Below are 26,333 nucleotides of genomic sequence, written 5' to 3'. Positions count from 1 at the left end.
GTGTCATATATTATTGCAGCGAGGTACAAGATCACAAGGTTATGTGTCATATATTATTGCAGCGAGGTACATAATCACAAGGTGCAGTGTCATATATTATAGCAGTGAGGTGGCATTGTTCAGTGGCATTACTGTGTGTTTGGTATACAGTGCCGGAGCGCCAGTTAATATTGGCTTAACTAAACCTTTTTTTGCCAGGATATTTTTTATTATGCCCATTATGAATAGGTTTCAGATAGGTAGGAGATTTACAGGTCATGTGTGTATGTGCCACTGTAAAGAAGCCGTTGTTCTAGTGCTACTCAATAGCTAATATAGGGGGTAGATTCATTTTGTATCTAATGATGGTGTTATTGGTAATTATAGGGGGAGTAAATAGACCACTGTTGTTAATAACTGTACTGTGTGCAGTGAGTGCCCTTGTGTCTCAGGGTAGAGTGGAACTTAAACTTATTGTCACTCATAATAAACCTTACATGTCACAGTCCTGCTTCTCTTGCACTTTATTAGTGATGTAAGATGCAGTTTGTCACCAGTTTCCCCCTTTGTCGTACCGACTGCTTACTGACACCTGTGCCCTCCCCCAAACTTACAAAATCCTCTCACACAGCGAGTGTCAGCAAGATGTAAGACAAAAGAGTGTCGTACGCCAGTGCCTTTTAATCATGTAATTGGCAGGTGACATTTAACACTGAGGCTTCGTGTTACTCAGTCTGTATAATGAAGCTGGGGGGGGGTGACACCAAATGTCACTACTCCCTCTCCCCCTGCCCCACAGCTGGAGCTCTCCTGTGGAAGGAGCACTTTAACTACACCAAAGTTTGGCTGCGCTTCTGCATATTACAGCAGCAACACAAGCACAAACAATTGAAGTCTTTGGAAACAATGAAATATGCATGGCTATCGGTGACAGCCCCATAATCTCAAGCAATTAGCCGCGTAATCCAATAGGTTCCCAGCCCATCAGAGGGAAGCTACTGTTCTCTATTAGTTAAATGCATTTTGTAGGTCCTCATTCCATTAAATCAAGTAACGCTTCCTTTAATTGGCTGATGAATTATACAGCTGCTTGCATTATAAATTAATAAGCCGTAAACATTCCTAAGGCCTGCTGTAAAGTCTATATTGCTCTCATTAATTCCTTAATTTCAGTTGATGGACGGGGAGATGGGATAAGCGAGCTTGTACAGTTTGCCTCCGGCTATAAAATAAGGAACGAAAACTAAGTGAGAGGAGGGGGGTCTTTTAAGGCTTCTCCCCCCCCATAAAATTCTTACACTGCTGTCGGAAACTCAATCTGTGAGCTGTCAGCGGTTCCCGGCCGCCCCCACCCCATACAAAGGGTGAGTGACAGATTCCTACTGAGTCTTGTCAAGATATCTTTAGACATCAAGCCAGCAAGTAAACAGAGCCCAATGTATATTAAATCATGTACTGCCCCCCCTCTTCTACTGTAGCCTGATTCCACCTCCCAGAGACTCCCCCTTCCCTCGCACTCTGTCCCCATGAATATTTCATACCAGCTAGCATAAATATTAATTCTAATAGCTCAGTATAGTAGTTATTATTTCTGTTTTGTGACAAACATACATAAAATATTCAGGAACCTTTTTATATATATATAAAAAAAAATTAAACCCTTGATTGGAAATAAAAAAAACTGTTTCCCAGGGACATTTGGGTAAATCTAATCTTTTGTTTATATTTTGTGGAATTAACCTTTTGCATAATAAAAGGACTGAATGAGTGACAGACCTCTTCAGTTCTTCCCTAAAACTATATTTAACCTCCATCATCAAAGAAAAAGATGTGTCAGAATTTATATTGTTGGTTACAGTAATGTATTATTTGTGTCAGTTAAAATATTGACACTGAGAGGTGTAATTCCTGAACATGTTTGTGTTTTGGAGTTTTTGATTTAACCTATTGACTGCCATACATAGCTGCAAGAGTGTTAAATAATGCATTTATATTCCCGATTCCATACAAATGCATACACAGAAATGCGTTCACAGAGGGGTTAAACTTGCCCCTACAGAACATACTAACTTATTTCAAGACACAAAACAAATATTAATTCTGCCTCACCTCTCACTGATGAAACCTCACTACTAAATCATTTTAGTCACAGCATCTCAAAAATGATGTTAAAGAATTAGACACGAGAAACAAATTTTCTTTTCAAGGAAATTGTTACACAACAAGAAGAGACTTAACTAGATTAGCTTTGTTTACTTTGGAAAAGCAATACATCCTATATTATTATTAAATATCGTTATATTGTGGGTTGATGTAGGGCAGCGATTATCACCCCTGCATGTCACAGGCCTCATCTGAGAGCAAAATATTCAAAATTGCTTTTAGTATCTCTTAGCAAACATTCTTAATCTTTAAAAAAAAAAAATATTATTTTTTATCTTTATAATTTCAGTTATCATTGTTCGTATTATTAATTTAAGAATTATTTATGCAATAGTACATTTTGATTAGATTGACAATAAATTAATGAGAGATAAAGAAAAATCATTTTTCTTTAATCATCTATTTTAATCTTCTGTTCCTCTCATACTGTCAGTATATTGACATCTGTTTATAATTGTTTTCATCAGATCTTATAAGAAAAACAGTGGACGATAGAGACCATGGGGCCGATTTATCAATGTCTTGCGGAAATCGCTGAATGCCGACAGCTTATGCATACGCTGTCGGCATTTAACATTGCACAAGCAGTTTCTGGTTAACTGCTTGTGCAATGCCGCTCCCTGCAGATTCGAGGCCAATCGGCTGCTAGCAGGGGGTGTCAGTTAACCTGATTGTACACGATTGGACAGATTGATGTCCGCAGCCTCAGAGGAGGTGTATGAGTTAAGCTGCTTCTTAACTCCTGTTTCAGACGAGCCTGAATGCTCGCGTGGAAACAGCAGCATTAGGGTACATTTGGCCCTCAATAAATCTGCTCCTTTGAACTTAAAGATAGTCAAAATTAAACTTTCATGATTCAAATAGAGCAGCAAATTTAAGCAACGTTCTAATTTTCTCCTTTATTAAATTTTTATTTGTTCTCTTGGTATCTTTATTTGAAAAAGCAAGGTGGTTCAGCGCCTGGGTAGCGCTTGCTGATTGGTGTCTAAATGTAGCCACCTATCAGCAAGCGCTACCCAGGGTACTGAACCAAAAATGGGCTAGTTCCTAAGTTTACATTCAAATAAAGATACCAAGAGAATGAAGAAAATTTGATAATAGGAGTAAATTAGAAAGTTGCCTAAAATTGCTGCTCTATCTGAATCATGAAAGTTTAATTTTAACGTGTGTCCCTTTAATCGTTGATTTCTGTATTAGATGTTAGAGGAAAGAGAGAAAAAAGCAATGTACCCATAAAGTGCCCGATACTGACCCAGAGTAGGGTAATAATGGGCAAATCCGCCGTGTTAGTTGCACAGGTGTGCGCCAGTATACAGGTAACCCATATGCTTCATCACTAATTAACATCATATTATTTCTCTTCAGCTTGGAACTGACACACCTGACAGGCTACATGCAGTTTATTCTTGTGCATACCATGTCATAACCATCAGTTGTATATTCTTGTGCATACCATGTCATAACCATCAGTTGTATATTCTTGTGCATACCATGTCATAACCATCAGTTGTATATTCTTGTGCATACCATGTCATAACCATCAGTTGTATATTCTTGTGCATACCATGTCATAACCATCAGTTGTATATTCTTGTGCATACCATGTCATAACCATCAGTTGTATATTCTTGTGCATACCATGTCATAACCATCAGTTGTATATTCTTGTGCATATCATGTCATAACCATCAGTTGTATATTCTTGTGCATATCATGTCATAACCATGAGTTGTATATTCTTGTGCATATCATGTCATAACCATCAGTTGTATATTCTTGTGCATACCATGTCATAACCATCAGTTGTATATTCTTGTGCATACCATGTCATAACCATCAGTTGTATATTCTTGTGCATACCATGTCATAACCATCAGTTGTATATTCTTGTGCATACCATGTCATAACCATCAGTTGTATATTCTTGTGCATACCATGTCATAACCATCAGTTGTTTATTCTTGTGCATATCATGTCATAACCATCAGTTGTTTATTCTTGTGCATATCATGTCATAACCATCAGTTGTATATTCTTGTGCATACCATGTCATAACCATCAGTTGTATATTCTTGTGCATATCATGTCATAACCATCAGTTGTATATTCTTGTGCATATCATGTCATAACCATCAGTTGTATATTCTTGTGCATATCATGTCATAACCATCAGTTGTATATTCTTGTGCATATCATGTCATAACCATCAGTTGTATATTCTTGTGCATACCATGTCATAACCATCAGTTGTATATTCTTGTGCATATCATGTCATAACCATCAGTTGTATATTCTTGTGCATACCATGTCATAACCATCAGTTGTATATTCTTGTGCATATCATGTCATAACCATCAGTTGTATATTCTTGTGCATACCATGTCATAACCATCAGTTGTATATTCTTGTGCATATCATGTCATAACCATCAGTTGTATATTCTTGTGCATATCATGTCATAACCATCAGTTGTATATTCTTGTGCATATCATGTCATAACCATCAGTTGTATATTCTTGTGCATATCATGTCATAACCATCAGTTGTATATTCTTGTGCATATCATGTCATAACCATCAGTTGTATATTCTTGTGCCTATCATGTCATAACCATCAGTTGTATATTCTTGTGCATATCATGTCATAACCATCAGTTGTATATTCTTGTGCATACCATGTCATAACCATCAGTTGTATATTCTTGTGCATATCATGTCATAACCATCAGTTGTATATTCTTGTGCATATCATGTCATAACCATCAGTTGTATATTCTTGTGCATACCATGTCATAACCATCAGTTGTATATTCTTGTGCCTATCATGTCATAACCATCAGTTGTATATTCTTGTGCATACCATGTCATAACCATCAGTTGTATATTCTTGTGCATATCATGTCATAACCATCAGTTGTATATTCTTGTGCATATCATGTCATAACCATCAGTTGTATATTCTTGTGCATATCATGTCATAACCATCAGTTGTATATTCTTGTGCCTATCATGTCATAACCATCAGTTGTATATTCTTGTGCATATCATGTCATAACCATCAGTTGTATATTCTTGTGCATACCATGTCATAACCATCAGTTGTATATTCTTGTGCATATCATGTCATAACCATCAGTTGTATATTCTTGTGCATATCATGTCATAACCATCAGTTGTATATTCTTGTGCATACCATGTCATAACCATCAGTTGTATATTCTTGTGCCTATCATGTCATAACCATCAGTTGTATATTCTTGTGCATACCATGTCATAACCATCAGTTGTATATTCTTGTGCCTATCATGTCATAACCATCAGTTGTATATTCTTGTGCATATCATGTCATAACCATCAGTTGTATATTCTTGTGCATATCATGTCATAACCATCAGTTGTATATTCTTGTGCATACCATGTCATAACCATCAGTTGTATATTCTTGTGCATACCATGTCATAACCATCAGTTGTATATTCTTGTGCATATCATGTCATAACCATCAGTTGTATATTCTTGTGCATATCATGTCATAACCATCAGTTGTATATTCTTGTGCATACCATGTCATAACCATCAGTTGTATATTCTTGTGCATATCTTGTCATAACCATCAGTTGTATATTCTTGTGCATATCATGTCATAACCATCAGTTGTATATTCTTGTGCATATCATGTCATAACCATCAGTTGTATATTCTTGTGCATATCATGTCATAACCATCAGTTGTATATTCTTGTGCATATCATGTCATAACCATCAGTTGTATATTCTTGTGCATACCATGTCATAACCATCAGTTGTATATTCGTGTGCATACCATGTCATAACCATCAGTTGTATATTCTTGTGCATATCATGTCATAACCATCAGTTGTATATTCTTGTGCATACCATGTCATAACCATCAGTTGTTTATTCTTGTGCATACCATGTCATAACCATCAGTTGTATATTCTTGTGCATATCATGTCATAACCATCAGTTGTATATTCTTGTGCATATCATGTCATAACCATCAGTTGTATATTCTTGTGCATACCATGTCATAACCATCAGTTGTTTATTCTTGTGCATACCATGTCATAACCATCAGTTGTATATTCTTGTGCATACCATGTCATAACCATCAGTTGTATATTCTTGTGCATATCATGTCATAACCATCAGTTGTATATTCTTGTGCATATCATGTCATAACCATCAGTTGTATATTCTTGTGCATATCATGTCATAACCATCAGTTGTATATTCTTGTGCATATCATGTCATCATAACCATCAGTTGTATATTCTTGTGCATATCATGTCATAACCATCAGTTGTATATTCTTGTGCATATCATGTCATAACCATCAGTTGTATATTCTTGTGCATATCATGTCATAACCATCAGTTGTATATTCTTGTGCATATCATGTCATAACCATCAGTTGTATATTCTTGTGCATATCATGTCATAACCATCAGTTGTATATTCTTGTGCCTATCATGTCATAACCATCAGTTGTATATTCTTGTGCATACCATGTCATAACCATCAGTTGTATATTCTTGTGCATATCATGTCATAACCATCAGTTGTATATTCTTGTGCATATCATGTCATAACCATCAGTTGTATATTCTTGTGCATATCATGTCATAACCATCAGTTGTATATTCTTGTGCATATCATGTCATAACCATCAGTTGTATATTCTTGTGCATATCATGTCATAACCATCAGTTGTATATTCTTGTGCATATCATGTCATAACCATCAGTTGTATATTCTTGTGCATATCATGTCATAACCATCAGTTGTATATTCTTGTGCATATCATGTCATAACCATCAGTTGTATATTCTTGTGCATATCATGTCATAACCATCAGTTGTATATTCTTGTGCATATCATGTCATAACCATCAGTTGTATATTCTTGTGCATACCATGTCATAACCATCAGTTGTATATTCGTGTGCATACCATGTCATAACCATCAGTTGTATATTCTTGTGCATAATCATGTCATAACCATCAGTTGTATATTCTTGTGCATACCATGTCATAACCATCAGTTGTTTATTCTTGTGCATACCATGTCATAACCATCAGTTGTATATTCTTGTGCATATCATGTCATAACCATCAGTTGTATATTCTTGTGCATATCATGTCATAACCATCAGTTGTATATTCTTGTGCATACCATGTCATAACCATCAGTTGTTTATTCTTGTGCATACCATGTCATAACCATCAGTTGTATATTCTTGTGCATACCATGTCATAACCATCAGTTGTATATTCTTGTGCATACCATGTCATAACCATCAGTTGTATATTCTTGTGCATATCATGTCATAACCATCAGTTGTATATTCTTGTGCATATCATGTCATAACCATCAGTTGTATATTCTTGTGCATATCATGTCATAACCATCAGTTGTATATTCTTGTGCATATCATGTCATCATAACCATCAGTTGTATATTCTTGTGCATATCATGTCATAACCATCAGTTGTATATTCTTGTGCATATCATGTCATAACCATCAGTTGTATATTCTTGTGCATATCATGTCATAACCATCAGTTGTATATTCTTGTGCATATCATGTCATAACCATCAGTTGTATATTCTTGTGCATATCATGTCATAACCATCAGTTGTATATTCTTGTGCATATCATGTCATAACCATCAGTTGTATATTCTTGTGCATACCATGTCATAACCATCAGTTGTATATTCTTGTGCATACCATGTCATAACCATCAGTTGTATATTCTTGTGCATACTCATGTCATAACCATCAGTTGTATATTCTTGTGCATATCATGTCATAACCATCAGTTGTATATTCTTGTGCATATCATGTCATAACCATCAGTTGTATATTCTTGTGCATATCATGTCATAACCATCAGTTGTATATTCTTGTGCATATCATGTCATAACCATCAGTTGTATATTCTTGTGCATATCATGTCATAACCATCAGTTGTATATTCTTGTGCATACCATGTCATAACCATCAGTTGTATATTCTTGTGCATATCATGTCATAACCATCAGTTGTATATTCTTGTGCATATCATGTCATAACCATCAGTTGTATATTCTTGTGCATATCATGTCATAACCATCAGTTGTATATTCTTGTGCATATCATGTCATAACCATCCTGTTGTATATTCTTGTGCATATCCATGTCATAACCATCAGTTGTAATATTCTTGTGCATACTCATGTCATAACCATCAGTTGTATATTCTTGTGCATATCATGTCCATAACCATCAGTTGTATATTCTTGTGCATATCATGTCATAACCATCAGTTGTATATTCTTGTGCATATCATGTCATAACCATCAGTTGTATTATTCTTGTGCATATCCATGTCATAACCATCAGTTGTATATTCTTGTGCATATCCATGTCATAACCATCAGTTGTATATTCTTGTGCATATCATGTCATAACCATCAGTTGTATATTCTTGTGCATATCATGTCATAACCATCAGTTGTATATTCTTGTGCATATCATGTCATAACCATCAGTTGTATATTCTTGTGCATACCATGTCATAACCATCAGTTGTATATTCTTGTGCATATACCTGTCATAACCATCAGTTGTATATTCTTGTGCATATCATGTCATAACCATCAAGTTGTATATCTTGTGCATATCCTGTCATAACCATCAGTTGTATATTCTTGTGCATTCATGTCATAACCATCAGTTGTATATTCTTGTGCATACCATGTCATAACCATCAGTTGTATATTCTTGTGCATATCATCGTCATAAACCATCAGTTGTATATTCTTGTGCATATCATGTCATAACCATCAGTTGTATATTCTTGTGCATATCATGTCATAACCATCAGTTGTATATTCTTGTGCATATCATGTCAAAACCATCAGTTGTTTATTCTTGTGCATATCATGTCATAACCCTCAGTCTTGTATATTCTTGTGCATATCATCGTCATAACCATCAGTATGTATATTCTTGTGCATACCAACTGCTCATAACCATCAGTTGTATATTCTTGTGCATATCATGTCATAACCATCAGTTGTATATTCTTGTGCATATCATGTCATAACCATCAGTTGTATATTCTTGTGCATATCCATGTCATAACCATCAGTTGTATATTCTTGTGCATACCATGTCATAACCATCAGTTGTATATTCTTGTGCATATCATGTCATAACCATCAGTTGTATATTCTTGTGCATATCATGTCATAACCATCAGTTGTATATTCTTGTGCATATCATGTCATAACCATCAGTTGTATATTCTTGTGCATATCATGTCATAACCATCAGTTGTATATTCTTGTGCATATCATGTCATAACCATCAGTTGTATATTCTTGTGCATATCCATGTCATAACCATCAGTTGTATATTCTTGTGCATATCATGTCATAACCATCAGTTGTATATTCTTGTGCATATCATGTCATAACCATCAGTTGTATATTCTTGTGCATATCCATGTCATAACCATCAGTTGTATATTCTTGTGCATATCATGTCATAACCATCAGTTGTATATTCTTGTGCCTATCATGTCATAACCATCAGTTGTATATTCTTGTGCATATCATGTCATAACCATCAGTTGTATATTCTTGTGCATATCATGTCATAACCATCAGTTGTATATTCTTGTGCATATCATGTCATAACCATCAGTTGTATATTCTTGTGCATATCATGTCATAACCATCAGTTGTATATTCTTGTGCATATCATGTCATAACCATCAGTTGTATATTCTTGTGCATATCATGTCATAACCATCAGTTGTATATTCTTGTGCATATCATGTCATAACCATCAGTTGTATATTCTTGTGCATATCATGTCATAACCATCAGTTGTATATTCTTGTGCATATCATGTCATAACCATCAGTTGTATATTCTTGTGCATATCCATGTCATAACCATCAGTTGTATATTCTTGTGCATATCATGTCATAACCATCAGTTGTATATTCTTGTGCATACTCATGTCATAACCATCAGTTGTCTATTCTTGTGCATACCATGTCATAACCATCAGTTGTATATTCTTGTGCATATCATGTCATAACCATCAGTTGTATATTCTTGTGCATATCATGTCATAACCATCAGTTGTATATTCTTGTGCATATCATGTCATAACCATCAGTTGTATATTCTTGTGCATATCATGTCATCATAACCATCAGTTGTATATTCTTGTGCATACCATGTCATAACCATCAGTTGTATATTCTTGTGCATATCATGTCATAACCATCAGTTGTATATTCTTGTGCATATCATGTCATAACCATCAGTTGTATATTCTTGTGCATATCATGTCATAACCATCAGTTGTATATTCTTGTGCATATCATGTCATAACCATCAGTTGTATATTCTTGTGCATACCATGTCATAACCATCAGTTGTATATTCTTGTGCATATCATGTCATAACCATCAGTTGTATATTCTTGTGCATATCATGTCATAACCATCAGTTGTATATTCTTGTGCATATCATGTCATAACCATCAGTTGTATATTCTTGTGCATATCATGTCATAACCATCAGTTGTATATTCTTGTGCATACCATGTCATAACCATCAGTTGTATATTCTTGTGCATACCATGTCATAACCATCAGTTGTATATTCTTGTGCATACCATGTCATAACCATCAGTTGTATATTCTTGTGCATATCATGTCATAACCATCAGTTGTATATTCTTGTGCATACCATGTCATAACCATCAGTTGTATATTCTTGTGCATATCATGTCATAACCATCAGTTGTATATTCTTGTGCATACCATGTCATAACCATCAGTTGTATATTCTTGTGCATATCATGTCATAACCATCAGTTGTTTATTCTTGTGCATATCATGTCATAACCATCAGTTGTATATTCTTGTGCATATCATGTCATAACCATCAGTTGTATATTCTTGTGCATACCATGTCATAACCATCAGTTGTATATTCTTGTGCATATCATGTCATAACCATCAGTTGTATATTCTTGTGCATATCATGTCATAACCATCAGTTGTATATTCTTGTGCATATCATGTCATAACCATCAGTTGTATATTCTTGTGCATATCATGTCATAACCATCAGTTGTATATTCTTGTGCATACCTGTCATAACCATCAGTTGTATATTCTTGTGCATATCATGTCATAACCATCAGTTGTATATTCTTGTGCATATCATGTCATAACCATCAGTTGTATATTCTTGTGCCTATCATGTCATAACCATCAGTTGTATATTCTTGTGCATACATGTCATAACCATCAGTTGTATATTCTTGTGCATATCATGTCATAACCATCAGTTGTATATTCTTGTGCATATCATGTCATAACCATCAGTTGTATATTCTTGTGCATATCATGTCATAACCATCAGTTTGTATATTCTTGTGCATATCATGTCATAACCATCAGTTGGTATATTCTTGTGCATACATGTCATAACCATCAGTTGTATATTCTTGTGCATATCATGTCATAACCATCAAGTTGTTATATTCTTGTGCATACCATGTCATAACCAGCAGTTAGTATATTCTTGTGCATGATCATGTCATAACCATCAGTTGTATATACGTGTAGCATATCATGTCATAACCATCAGTTGTATTATTCTTGTGCATATCATGTCATAACCATCAGTTGTATATTCTTGTGCTAACCATGACATAACCAGTCAGTTGTTTATTCTTGTGCATACCATGTCATAACCATCAGTTGTATATTCTTGTGCATATCAATGTCATAACACATCAGTTGTATATTCTTGTGCATATCATGCATAAACCATCAGGTTGTATATTCTTTGTGGCATACCATGTCATAACCATCAGTTGTATTATTCTTGTGCATACCATGTCATAACCATCAGTTGTATATTCTTGTGCATACCATGTCTTAACCATCAGTTGTATATTCTTGTGCATACCATGTCATAACCATCAGTTGTATATTCTTGTGCATATCATGTCATAACCATCAGTTGTATATTCTTGTGCATATCATGTCATAACCATCAGCTTGTATATTCTTGTGCATATCATGTCATAACCATCAGTTCGTATATTCTTGTGCATACATGTCATAACCATCAGTTGTATATTCTTGTGCATATCCATGTCATAACCATCAGTTGTATTTCTTGTGCATACCATGTCATAAACCATCATGTTGTTTATTCTTGTGCATACATGTCATAACCATCAGTTGTATATTATTGTGCAATTTCATGTCCTAAACCCTCAGTTGGTATATTCTTGTGCATATCATGTCATAACCATCAGTTGTATATTCTTGTGACTATCCATGTCATAACAATCAGTTGTATATTCTTGTGCATACCATGGTCATAACCATCAGTTGTATATTCTCTGTGCATATCATGTCATAACCATCAGTTGCTATATTCTTGTGCATATCATGTCACTAACCATCAGTTTATATTCTTGTGCATATCATGTCATAACCATCAGTTGTATATTCTTGTGCATATCATGTCATAACCATCAGTTTGTATATTCTTGTGCACTAACCCATGTCATAACCATCAGTTGTATATTCTTGTGCATACCATGTCATAACCATCAAGTTGCTATATTCTTGTGCATATCATGTCATAACCATAAGTTGTATATTCTTGTGCATATCCATGTCATAACCATCAGTTGCTATATTCTTGTGCATATCATGTCATACCATCAGTTGCTATATTCATGTGCCATTTCCTATGTCATAACCATCACGTTGTATATTCTTGTGCATACATGTCATAACCATCAGTTGTATATTCTTGTGCATCTCATGTCATAACCCATCAGCTTGTATATTCTTGCTGCATATCATGTCATAAACCATCAGTTGTTATATTCTTGTGCATATATGTCATAACATCAGTTGTATATTCTTGTGCATATCACTGTCATAACCATCAGTTGCTATAATCTTGTGCATACCATGTCATAACCATCCAGTATGTAATATTCTTGTGCATACATGTCATAACCATCAGCTTGTATATTCTTGTGCATACCATGTCATAACCATCAGTTGTATATTCTTGTGCATACCATGTCATAACCATCAGTTGTATATTCTTGTGCATATCATGTCATAACCATCAGTTGTATATTCTTGTGCATATCATGTCATAACCATCAGTTGTATATTCTTGTGCATATCATGTCATAACCATCAGTTGTATATTCTTGTGCATACCATGTCATAACCATCAGTTGTATATTCTTGTGCATATCATGTCATAACCATCAGTTGTATATTCTTGTGCATATCATGTCATAACCATCAGTTGTATATTCTTGTGCATACCATGTCATAACCATCAGTTGTATATTCTTGTGCATATCATGTCATAACCATCAGTTGTTTATTCTTGTGCATATCATGTCATAACCATCAGTTGTATATTCTTGTGCATATCATGTCATAACCATCAGTTGTATATTCTTGTGCATACCATGTCATAACCATCAGTTGTATATTCTTGTGCATACCATGTCATAACCATCAGTTGTATATTCTTGTGCATATCATGTCATAACCATCAGTTGTATATTCTTGTGCATACCATGTCATAACCATCAGTTGTATATTCTTGTGCATACCATGTCATAACCATCAGTTGTATATTCTTGTGCATATCATGTCATAACCATCAGTTGTTTATTCTTGTGCATATCATGTCATAACCATCAGTTGTATATTCTTGTGCATATCATGTCATAACCATCAGTTGTATATTCTTGTGCATACCATGTCATAACCATCAGTTGTATATTCTTGTGCATACCATGTCATAACCATCAGTTGTATATTCTTGTGCATACCATGTCATAACCATCAGTTGTATATTCTTGTGCATATCATGTCATAACCATCAGTTGTATATTCTTGTGCATATCATGTCATAACCATCAGTTGTATATTCTTGTGCATATCATGTCATAACCATCAGTTGTATATTCTTGTGCATATCATGTCATAACCATCAGTTGTATATTCTTGTGCATATCATGTCATAACCATCAGTTGTATATTCTTGTGCATACCATGTCATAACCATCAGTTGTATATTCTTGTGCATATCATGTCATAACCATCAGTTGTATATTCTTGTGCATATCATGTCCATAACCATCAGTTGTATATTCTTGTGCCTATCATGTCATAACCATCAGTTGTATATTCTTGTGCATACCATGTCATAACCATCAGTTGTATATTCTTGTGCATATCATGTCATAACCATCAGTTGTATATTCTTGTGCATATCATGTCATAACCATCAGTTGTATATTCTTGTGCATACCATGTCATAACCATCAGTTGTATATTCTTGTGCATATCATGTCATAACCATCAGTTGTATATTCTTGTGCATACCATGTCATAACCATCAGTTGTTTTTCTTGTGCATACCATGTCCATAACCATCAGTTGTATATTCTTGTGCATATCATGTCATAACCATCAGTTGTATATTCTTGTGCATATCCATGTCATAACCATCAGTTGTATATTCTTGTGCATATCATGTCATAACCATCAGTTGTATATTCTTGTGCATATCATGTCATAACCATCAGTTGTATATTCTTGTGCATATCATGTCATAACCATCAGTTGTATATTCTTGTGCATATCATGTCATAACCATCAGTTGTATATTCTTGTGCATACCATGTCATAACCATCAGTTGTATATTCTTGTGCATATCATGTCATAACCATCAGTTGTATATTCTTGTGCATATCATGTCATAACCATCAGTTGTATATTCTTGTGCATATCATGTCATAACCATCAGTTGTATATTCTTGTGCATACCATGTCATAACCATCAGTTGTATATTCTTGTGCATACCATGTCATAACCATCAGTTGTATATTCTTGTGCATATCATGTCATAACCATCAGTTGTATATTCTTGTGCATATCATGTCATAACCATCAGTTGTATATTCTTGTGCATATCATGTCATAACCATCAGTTGTATATTCTTGTGCATATCATGTCATAACCATCAGTTGTATATTCTTGTGCATACCATGTCATAACCATCAGTTGTATATTCTTGTGCATATCATGTCATAACCATCAGTTGTATATTCTTGTGCATATCATGTCATAACCATCAGTTGTATATTCTTGTGCATATCATGTCATATCCATCAGTTGTATATTCTTGTGCATACCATGTCATAACCATCAGTTGTATATTCTTGTGCATATCATGTCATAACCATCAGTTGTATATTCTTGTGCATATCATGTCATAACCATCAGTTGTATATTCTTGTGCATATCATGTCATAACCATCAGTTGTTTATTCTTGTGCATACATGTCATAACCATCAGTTGTATATTCTTGTGCATATCATGTCATAACCATCAGTTGTATATTCTTGTGCATATCCATGTCATAACCATCAGTTGTATATTCTTGTGCATATCATGTCATAACCATCAGTTGTATATTCTTGTGCATACCATGTCATAACCATCAGTTGTATATTCTTGTGCATATCATGTCATAACCATCAGTTGTATATTCTTGTGCATATCATGTCATAACCATCAGTTGTATATTCTTGTGCATACCATGTCATAACCATCAGTTGTATATTCTTGTGCATATCATGTCATAACCATCAGTTGTATATTCTTGTGCATATCATGTCATAACCATCAGTTGTATATTCTTGTGCATATCATGTCATAACCATCAGTTGTATATTCTTGTGCATATCATGTCATAACCATCAGTTGTATATTCTTGTGCATATCATGTCATAACCATCAGTTGTATATTCTTGTGCATATCATGTCATAACCATCAGTTGTATATTCTTGTGCATACCATGTCATAACCATCAGTTGTATATTCTTGTGCATATCATGTCATAACCATCAGTTGTATATTCTTGTGCATATCATGTCATAACCATCAGTTGTATATTCTTGTGCATATCATGTCATAACCATCAGTTGTATATTCTTGTGCATACCATGTCATAACCATCAGTTGTATATTCTTGTGCATATCATGTCATAACCATCAGTTGTATATTCTTGTGCATATCATGTCATAACCATCAGTTGTATATTCTTGTGCATATCATGTCATAACCATCAGTTGTATATTCTTGTGCATATCATGTCATAACCATCAGTTGTATATTCTTGTGCATATCATGTCATAACCATCAGTTGTATATTCTTGTGCATATCATGTCATAACCATCAGTTGTATATTCTTGTGCATATCATGTCATAACCATCAGTTGTATATTCTTGTGCATATCATGTCATAACCATCAGTTGTATATTCTTGTGCATATCATGTCATAACCATCAGTTGTATATTCTTGTGCATATCATGTCATAACCATCAGTTGTATATTCTTGTGCATATCATGTCATAACCATCAGTTGTTTATTCTTGTGCATATCATGTCATAACCATCAGTTGTATATTCTTGTGCATATCATGTCATAACCATCAGTTGTATATTCTTGTGCATATCATGTCATAACCATCAGTTGTATATTCTTGTGCATACCATGTCATAACCATCAGTTGTATATTCTTGTGCATACCATGTCATAACCATCAGTTGTATATTCTTGTGCATATCATGTCATAACCATCAGTTGTATATTCTTGTGCATATCATGTCATAACCATCAGTTGTATATTCTTGTGCATATCATGTCATAACCATCAGTTGTATATTCTTGTGCATATCATGTCATCATAACCATCAGTTGTATATTCTTGTGCATATCATGTCATAACCATCAGTTGTATATTCTTGTGCATACCATGTCATAACCATCAGTTGTATATTCTTGTGCATACCATGTCATAACCATCAGTTGTATATTCTTGTGCATATCATGTCATAACCATCAGTTGTATATTCTTGTGCATACCATGTCATAACCATCAGTTGTATATTCTTGTGCATATCATGTCATAACCATCAGTTGTATATTCTTGTGCATATCATGTCATAACCATCAGTTGTATATTCTTGTGCATATCATGTCATAACCATCAGTTGTTTATTCTTGTGCATATCATGTCATCATAACCATCAGTTGTATATTCTTGTGCATATCATGTCATAACCATCAGTTGTATATTCTTGTGCATATCATGTCATAACCATCAGTTGTATATTCTTGTGCATATCATGTCATAACCATCAGTTGTATATTCTTGTGCATATCATGTCATAACCATCAGTTGTATATTCTTGTGCATATCATGTCATAACCATCAGTTGTATATTCTTGTGCATATCATGTCATAACCATCAGTTGTATATTCTTGTGCATATCATGTCATAACCATCAGTTGTATATTCTTGTGCATATCATGTCATAACCATCAGTTGTATATTCTTGTGCATATCATGTCATAACCATCAGTTGTATATTCTTGTGCATACCATGTCATAACCATCAGTTGTATATTCTTGTGCATACCATGTCATAACCATCAGTTGTATATTCTTGCCTAACTAAAGTGATAGATTTGCCAGTTTAATCAATGACACCTGTTATCCATCTATTGGCAGGGTGTTTTTTTTGGATATCACAGATGACGCTGCCATAGAGCGTCTCTCTTTACGTATGACAGATCCGGTGTCTGGAGAGAGGTAAGTACTGGAAGCTATTGCATTGTGGGTCTGTAGTAGCTCGTGCACACACCCAGACAGGTGACAGTAACAATGTCCTTATCAGCGACATAGCCGCACACTGTATTAGTCAGACAGAGCACTGGGCATTTACTGTGAGATTAAATACAATCTCATTATAGGAAAGATAGGGATACAATACATGTTTCATACTTCATAGCTGTCCCTATGTGACGGTACTGGGCAAACTGTGTCTGTGTATTGCTACAAGTTACATTTCAGATTGATGGCTGTAGACCACATGGATCACAAATTAGTCAGGTCATTGCAGGTGACTGAGGTGCTGTTAACAAAGGTTAACAGCACCACAAACAAGTCATGTGCAAAGTCATGTGTTAGACTTGACTCACAGTGACAGAGTCAGTTTTTACAGGAAAACGTAAGTTGGCTATCCACAAACAGGGATTTAAATATAACTAAATACAAATGGATAAAATGTGTGTTTAAACATAAAACAATCTATAGTAGTAGTTTAAAGTGACTATCAATTCAGTTGAACCCGAGCAAATGCTTTAAAGGAAATTCAAGTCAAGTTAATGTGCTTAGGATCGTTTAAATCAGGTCAGGGTGGGGGGGGGGGGAGCCCCTTCTTAGATTCTTGCACCTGGGCCCTGTGGTTTCTAGTTACGCCTCTGACTCCAGATCACCCTATGGTTTGGTTACTCACTATGACCGGCTGCCCTGATATACCCTGACCTAAATTATTTGCATTAAAAAGATTTATAAAACTCCTTTTGCTCATGGATTATTTATATATATATATATATATATATATATATATATATATATATATATATATATATTTATAGATAGATAGATAGATAAATAGATATAATTTCTCATGGCAAGTGGAATTATTAGTGTAGTGTATTCTTATAAGAAAATTAGTGAATTTTGTTTTAACCCTTCGAGTGCTAACGACGGCTTTGAGCCGTCACAAATTTTCTCAGTCAGGTGCTAACGATGGCTCAGAGCCGCCGCTAGCACTCACCCACCTTGAGGGCAATCTGGGGGCTCCCACCTACTCCCACCCCGGCGATCTGGCCTGAATAGTTAAAGGCTTCGCTGGGGCTTCACGTTTCACGCGGTGACGTCACCGTACAACTTTATTTAAAATGAACAATGGACAATATAGGGAGATGGGGACATGCTGCTTAGAAGCCTGTATCTCAGGCATCTAAGCAGCTACAGACCCCCAACAGTATAAGTCTTGGGAATCTGGAAAAAAAGTAAAAAAATATATTTAAAAAAAGTAAAAAAAAAGCTCAAAACCAGCTTAGCACCCAGGTGGGAAATGGCTTAGCAGCCAAAGGGTTAAATAAACCAGGTGCCTTTGTCATGATGTTTGTGTGATGTATGTAAGACAGTAAATAAACCAGGTGCCTTTGTCATGATGTTTGTGTGATGTATGTAAGACTGTAAATAAACCAGGTGCCTTTGTTATGATGTTTGTGTGATGTATGTAAGACTGTAAATAAACCAGGTGCCTTCGTTATGATGTTTGTGTGATGTATGTAAGACAGTAAATAAACCAGGTGCCTTCATCATGACGGTTGTGTGATGTATTTAAGACAGTAAATAAACCAGGTGCCTTCGTTATGATGTTTGTGTGATGTATGTAAGACAGTAAATAAACCAGGTGCCTTCATCATGACGGTTGTGTGATGTATGTAGGGCAGTAAATAAACCAGGTGCCTTTGTCATGACGGTTGTGTGATGTATGTAGGGCAGTAAATAAACCAGGTGCCTTTGTCATGACGGTTGTGTGATGTATGTAAGGCAGTAAATAAACCAGGTTTCTTTGTCATGACGGTTGTGTGATGTATGTAAGGCAGTAAATAAACCAGGTTTCTTTGTCATGACGGTTGTGTGATGTATGTAAGACAGTAAATAAACCAGGTGCCTTTGTCATGATGTTTGTGTGATGTATGTAAGACAGTAAATAAACCAGGTGCCTTTGTCATGATATTTATGTGATGTATGTAAGACGGTAAATAAACCAGGTGCCTTTGTCATGATGTTTGTGTGATGTATGTAGGGCAGTAAATAAACCAGGTGCCTTTGTCATGACGGTTGTGTGATGTATGTAGGGCAGTAAATAAACCAGGTGCCTTTGTCATGACGGTTGTGTGATGTATGTAAGGCAGTAAATAAACCAGGTTTCTTTGTCATGACGGTTGTGTGATGTATGTAAGGCAGTAAATAAACCAGGTTTCTTTGTCATGACGGTTGTGTGATGTATGTAAGACAGTAAATAAACCAGGTGCCTTTGTCATGATGTTTGTGTGATGTATGTAAGACAGTAAATAAACCAGGTGCCTTTGTCATGATGTTTGTGTGATGTATGTAAGACAGTAAATAAACCAGGTGCCTTTGTCATGATGTTTGTGTGATGTATGTAAGACAGTAAATAAACCAGGTGCCTTTGTCATGATGTTTGTGTGATGTATGTAAGACAGTAAATAAACCAGGTGCCTTTGTCATGATGTTTGTGTGATGTATGTAGGGCAGTAAATAAACCAGGTGCCTTTGTCATGACGGTTGTGTGATGTATGTAGGGCAGTAAATAAACCAGGTGCCTTTGTCATGATGTTTGTGTGATGTATGTAAGACAGTAAATAAACCAGGTGCCTTCATCATGACGGTTGTGTGATGTATGTAAGGCAGTAAATAAACCAGGTTTCTTTGTCATGACGGTTGTGTGATGTATGTAAGACAGTAAATAAACCAGGTGCCTTTGTCATGATGTTTGTGTGATGTATGTAAGGCAGTAAATAAACCAGGTTTCTTTGTCATGACGGTTGTGTGATGTATGTAAGACAGTAAATAAACCAGGTTTCTTTGTCATGACGGTTGTGTGATGTATATAAGACAGTAAATAAACCAGGTGCCTTTGTCATGATGTTTATGTGATGTATGTAAGACAGTAAATAAACCAGGTGCCTTTGTCATGATGTTTATGTGATGTATGTAAGACAGTAAATAAACCAGATGCCTTTGTCATGATGTTTGTGTGATGTATGTAAGACAGTAAATAAACCAGGTGCCTTTGTCATGATGTTTGTGTGATGTATGTAAGACAGTAAATAAACCAGATGCCTTTGTCATGATGTTTGTGTGATGTATGTAAGACAGTAAATAAACCAGATGCCTTTGTCATGATGTTTGTGTGATGTATGTAAGACAGTAAATAAACCAGGTGCCTTTGTCATGATGTTTATGTGATGTATGTAAGACAGTAAATAAACCAGATGCCTTTGTCATGATGTTTGTGTGATGTATATAAGACAGTAAATAAACCAGGTGCCTTTGTCATGATGTTTATGTGATGTATGTAAGACAGTAAATAAACCAGGTGCCTTTGTCATGATGTTTGTGTGATGTATGTAAGGCAGTAAATAAACCAGGTGCCTTTGTCATGACGGTTGTGTGATGTATGTAAGGCAGTAAATAAACCAGGTGCCTTTGTCATGATGTTTGTGTGATGTATGTAAGACAGTAAATAAACCAGGTGCCTTTGTCATGACGGTTGTGTGATGTATGTAAGACAGTAAATAAACCAGGTGCCTTCATCATGACGGTTGTGTGATGTATGTAAGACAGTAAATAAACCAGGTGCCTTTGTCATGATGTTTGTGTGATGTATGTAAGACAGTAAATAAACCAGGTGCCTTTGTCATGATGTTTGTGTGATGTATGTAAGACAGTAAATAAACCAGGTGCCTTTGTCATGATGTTTGTGTGATGTATGTAGGGCAGTAAATAAACCAGGTGCCTTTGTCATGATGTTTATGTGATGTATGTAGGGCAGTAAATAAACCAGGTGCCTTTGTCATGATGTTTGTGTGATGTATGTAAGACAGTAAATAAACCAGGTGCCTTTGTCATGATGTTTGTGTGATGTATGTAAGACAGTAAATAAACCAGGTTTCTTTGTCATGACGGTTGTGTGATGTATGTAAGACAGTAAATAAACCAGGTGCCTTTGTCATGATGTTTATGTGATGTATGTAAGACAGTAAATAAACCAGGTGCCTTTGTCATGATGTTTATGTGATGTATGTAAGACAGTAAATAAACCAGATGCCTTTGTCATGATGTTTATGTGATGTATGTAAGACAGTAAATAAACCAGATGCCTTTGTCATGATGTTTGTGTGATGTATGTAAGACTGTAAATAAACCAGGTGCCTTCATCATGACGGTTGTGTGATGTATGTAGGGCAGTAAATAAACCAGGTGCCTTTGTCATGATGTTTGTGTGATGTATGTAGGGCAGTAAATAAACCAGGTGCCTTCATCATGACGGTTGTGTGATGTATGTAGGGCAGTAAATAAACCAGGTGCCTTTGTCATGATGTTTGTGTGATGTATGTAAGACAGTAAATAAACCAGGTGCCTTCATCATGACGGTTGTGTGATGTATGTAGGGCAGTAAATAAACCAGGTTTCTTTGTCATGATGTTTGTGTGATGTATGTAAGGCAGTAAATAAACCAGGTGCCTTTGTCATGATGTTTGTGTGATGTATGTAAGACAGTAAATAAACCAGGTGCCTTTGTCATGATGTTTGTGTGATGTATGTAAGACAGTAAATAAACCAGGTGCCTTTGTCATGACGGTTGTGTGATGTATGTAGGGCAGTAAACAAACTGGATACAGTAGAATGATTTCCTTTAACAGCCGATGTCTGATTCTTGTGCGCAGATACCACAGTCTGTACAAACCAGCGCCAAGGGCAGAAGTGCAGGAGCGACTGCGGCAGAATCCGCGAGACACGGAACACAGGCTCCAGAAGAAGCTGGACATGTATCACGCCAATGCAGAAGAGCTTCAGGAGTTTTATCAAGATGTCATTCACATAAATGCAGATCAAGACCCCTACACTGTATTTGAGTTCATCGAGAGCTGTATAGTTAAACCCCTTCCCAAGAGAGTCCCTGGGGATCTAACAGCTCCCTAATCACACTCAGTAGCAGACACGGCAGTAACTGATGGTTTGGGTTATCCGGTTGTGCCATAAAGGTGCTTTTATACCAGCAGGGACATGAAAACCAAAATTTGTCTTTCATGATTCAGATAGAGAATACAATTTGTAAAATGTTTCCTATTTACTTATATTATCAATTGTGCTTCATTCTCTTGTTATTCTTTGTTGACGAGATATCTAGATAGGTAGTGTGCACATGTCTGTAGAACTACATGACAGGAAATAGTGCTGCCCTCTAGTGCTCTTGCCAATGTATAACATTATTATAAAACTGCTGCCATAGTACTGCAGACACGTGCACACTCCTGAGCTTACGTCCCTGCTTTCCAACAAAGGATAACAAGAAAATGAAGAAAATGTGATAATAGAAATATATTGGAAAGTTGTTTTAAAATTGTATGTTCTATCTGAATCATGATAAAAAAAATGGGTTTCATACCCCATTAACTATTAAGCCACTTGTGATAGCCAGGAACACCTGACCTGCACATCCAGTTGTTGCACTGAATCAACAAAAGAAGACAACAATTAGACCATAACTTGTATCTAAACTGTCGCTTGCTCTTTGTTTTTCTGTCTAAGAGCTATTGTGATGTTTGTGCAGGGAGATCTGCTGTGCCTTTGTGCTCACTTTATCAAGTCCTGTGTCTAACCAGAGGGAAAGTCCCAGAAGTGTATTTGTAGACTGGAGAAAGCGAGACCAAGCACCACAGATTCTGTGCAGTAATCCCTGTGAAAATATAGGTGGGAGGAATGAGCAGAAAGGCTGTAGAATATGTCTCATCAGATTATTCTAATGTCTTGTTAACCCCTGATCCGTGAGCTGTGACCGCAGAACGTTGCATAGCCAAGGGTTTATGTATCCTGTTACTATACAGGGGCTTACGGTTATATTGCGCCAGCATCCTACACATACACCGTGTGCCATGCAGTGACGTCTATGAGCTTCATTTATTCTGATGATTAATATTCTGTCTTTTAGTCTGCTCTGTGCATATTAGTTCCCCTTGAGTGGTGAGGGGAAGGTCTGGCTTTATTTCATTGATATGCATTCAGCTTGTAGCCTGGGGTCAGAGTTCAGCTCCCTGTGGGTATGTAGCAGGCCTAGTGTACATGGAGATGTTAGCAGAACATGCTAATACACTTGTATGACTCTCCCTGTGCTACAGTCAGCTCAACTGCCATTCATTTCATTACCGCAAACCAGCAGCTCAGAGACGGACCTTGTAAGGGCAATCAGCTAGATCACAGGAACACAGGCTCCAGCTGATCAGTAGCTTTACAAACAAGAACTATATAACACAATGATAGCGGTCTCATTAAGAATTTAGCTTTTTGTTGATCTAACCTCAGATTTGCATTCTATTGTATTAGTATATAACTGACAGCCCATGTAGGTTTCTCATGCACCCTCTCACCCAGTCCTAGGGAGCAGCTCAGGATGTGCCATTTTTATTTCCAAAACCTAAATCTTCTATGTCTTGTATAAGCAGCACATCTACCAACCTTTTAATGCCCTGTTTTATCTTTCACACAGTGCATTATAACACAGACGTTTTAAGGTCTTGTGCGGCCTATTGGAGAATTCTAAGGTTCCAAATGTGGAATCTGACTGTTTTTGGCTCTTCTGTTATATCTGCTGCAAGATGATTCCATCTATCAATCATCTATATAGGAGAATTTTTTAAAAATATTTTTTGTTTAATTCTTTGTGTATATTGTTTTATTTTATTACTACATATTGTAGGAACTATATCAACCTCACTGAAGTCAAAGCTGAATAAATGTAATATTCTGATGAAACCACCAACAATATATATGAATTTGTTCTGCTTTACTCTGAGATCATCCATCCAACAGCCTTTTTAACTGAAAACGGAAGCAGCACTTGGATGGTCAGACTTAAAAGATGACAAAAAGACAAAGGCGCCTCTTGGTGTAATACAGTTGGTGAAAGCCAACTGTATTATACATGTCAGCAACATGTATAAAATGTTATAGAAATAAATAATTATGTCACATGAAACTACAATACAAAATTGCGCATCAGGCGCCATTACAGCTGTACTATCCACTAGTTTATACATGTTGCTGACACTATTATAGATATCGTACTTTATATTATGTCATGATGGTTATTTGACTTGGACATACTTATACCGGTCCAGTATTGCACTAGATAGAGTAACTGTTTGGAGGTCAATTCTCTTTTTGTAGATAGACATTGTGCAATCCGTGAACCGTGTTTGGTATATTTCTGCCCAAGTTTTCACTACTCATTCGTACTGCTTTTGCAAGTATTGTCTAAATGGTGCATTTTGTGGATTATACAGCCTTCTTCCATTTGTGTGCTTTTTAATCTAAGTTTTATATACTACTACAGCAGTAGTTTTTCTTTCTTTTTATATAATTAACTAATAAATGTTAAGTTTTAATCACATTGACCTACACTGTGTAGCCTTCTATGCCGCTTTTTTGGTGAGTGCTCCACTTCTGTCCGCTTTTTCCTTACTGTTTTTCTCTATCCGTCTATGTAGCAAGAAAGATTCTTGTATTTAGAATTGCTGATGGTAAATCCTCAGTTTTAGTTCTTTATGACGTTTCGTTCAGTTAAGTCTGCCAAAATGCGTAGAATTTGCTTACTATCGGTGGGCCCCACTCACTGTTCACGCATTCACTGGCACATACAGTTGCAAAAAAAAGTATGTGAACCCTTTGGAATGATATGGATTTCTGCACAAATTGGTCATAAAATGTGATCTGATCATCATCTAAGTCACAACAATAGACAATCACAGTCTGCTTAAACTAATAAGACACAAAGAATGAAATGTTGCCATGTTTTTATTGAACACACCATGTAAACAGTGTAGGTGGAAAAAGTATGTGAACCCTTGGATTTAATAACTGGTTGAACCTCCTTTGGCAGCAATAACTTCAACCAAACGTTTCCTGTAGTTGCAGATCAGACATGCACAACGGTCAGGAGTAATTCTTGACCATTCCTCTTTACAGAACTGTTTCAGTTCAGCAATATTCTTGGGATGTCTAATGTGAATCGCTTTCTTGAGGTCATGCCACAGCATCTCAATCGGGTTGAGGTCAGGACTCTGACTGGGCCACTTCAGAAGGCGTATTTTCTTCTGTTTAAGCCATTCTGTTGTTGATTTACTTCTATGCTTTGGGTCATTGTCCTGTTGCAACACCCATCTTCTGTTGAGCTTCAGCTGGTAGACAGATGGCCTTAAGTTCTCCTGCAAAATGTCTTGATAAACTTGGGAATTCATTTTTCCTTCAATGATAGCAATCTGTCCAGGCCCTGACACAGCAAAGCAGCCCCAAACCATGATGCCCCCACCACCATACTTCACAGTTGGGATGAGGTTTTGGTGTTGG

The 26,333-nt window shown here is 35.9% G+C and overlaps 1 protein-coding gene across 1 annotated transcript in view; it reads left to right on the top strand.

Annotated features, from left to right (window-relative positions):
• The window catches only part of AK8 (adenylate kinase 8), a gene marked incomplete at its 5' end in the record, with an annotated part of 279,875 nt that extends 254,498 nt beyond the window's left edge, over nt 1–25,377 (top strand). The window contains 2 exons of the mRNA XM_053695949.1: nt 17,829–17,909; nt 22,655–25,377. Coding sequence (XP_053551924.1) covers nt 17,829–17,909; nt 22,655–22,910 — 337 coding nt within the window. The remainder of the gene's footprint in view (nt 1–17,828; nt 17,910–22,654) is intronic.
• Nucleotides 25,378–26,333: the final 956 nt, after the last annotated feature.

This window comes from Bombina bombina, chromosome 12, assembly GCF_027579735.1.
Source record: "Bombina bombina isolate aBomBom1 chromosome 12, aBomBom1.pri, whole genome shotgun sequence".
Taxonomy (NCBI): Eukaryota; Metazoa; Chordata; class Amphibia; order Anura; family Bombinatoridae; genus Bombina; species Bombina bombina.
Note: the sequence above shows the minus strand (reverse complement) of the source record. Positions and strands in the feature narration are given on the sequence as shown.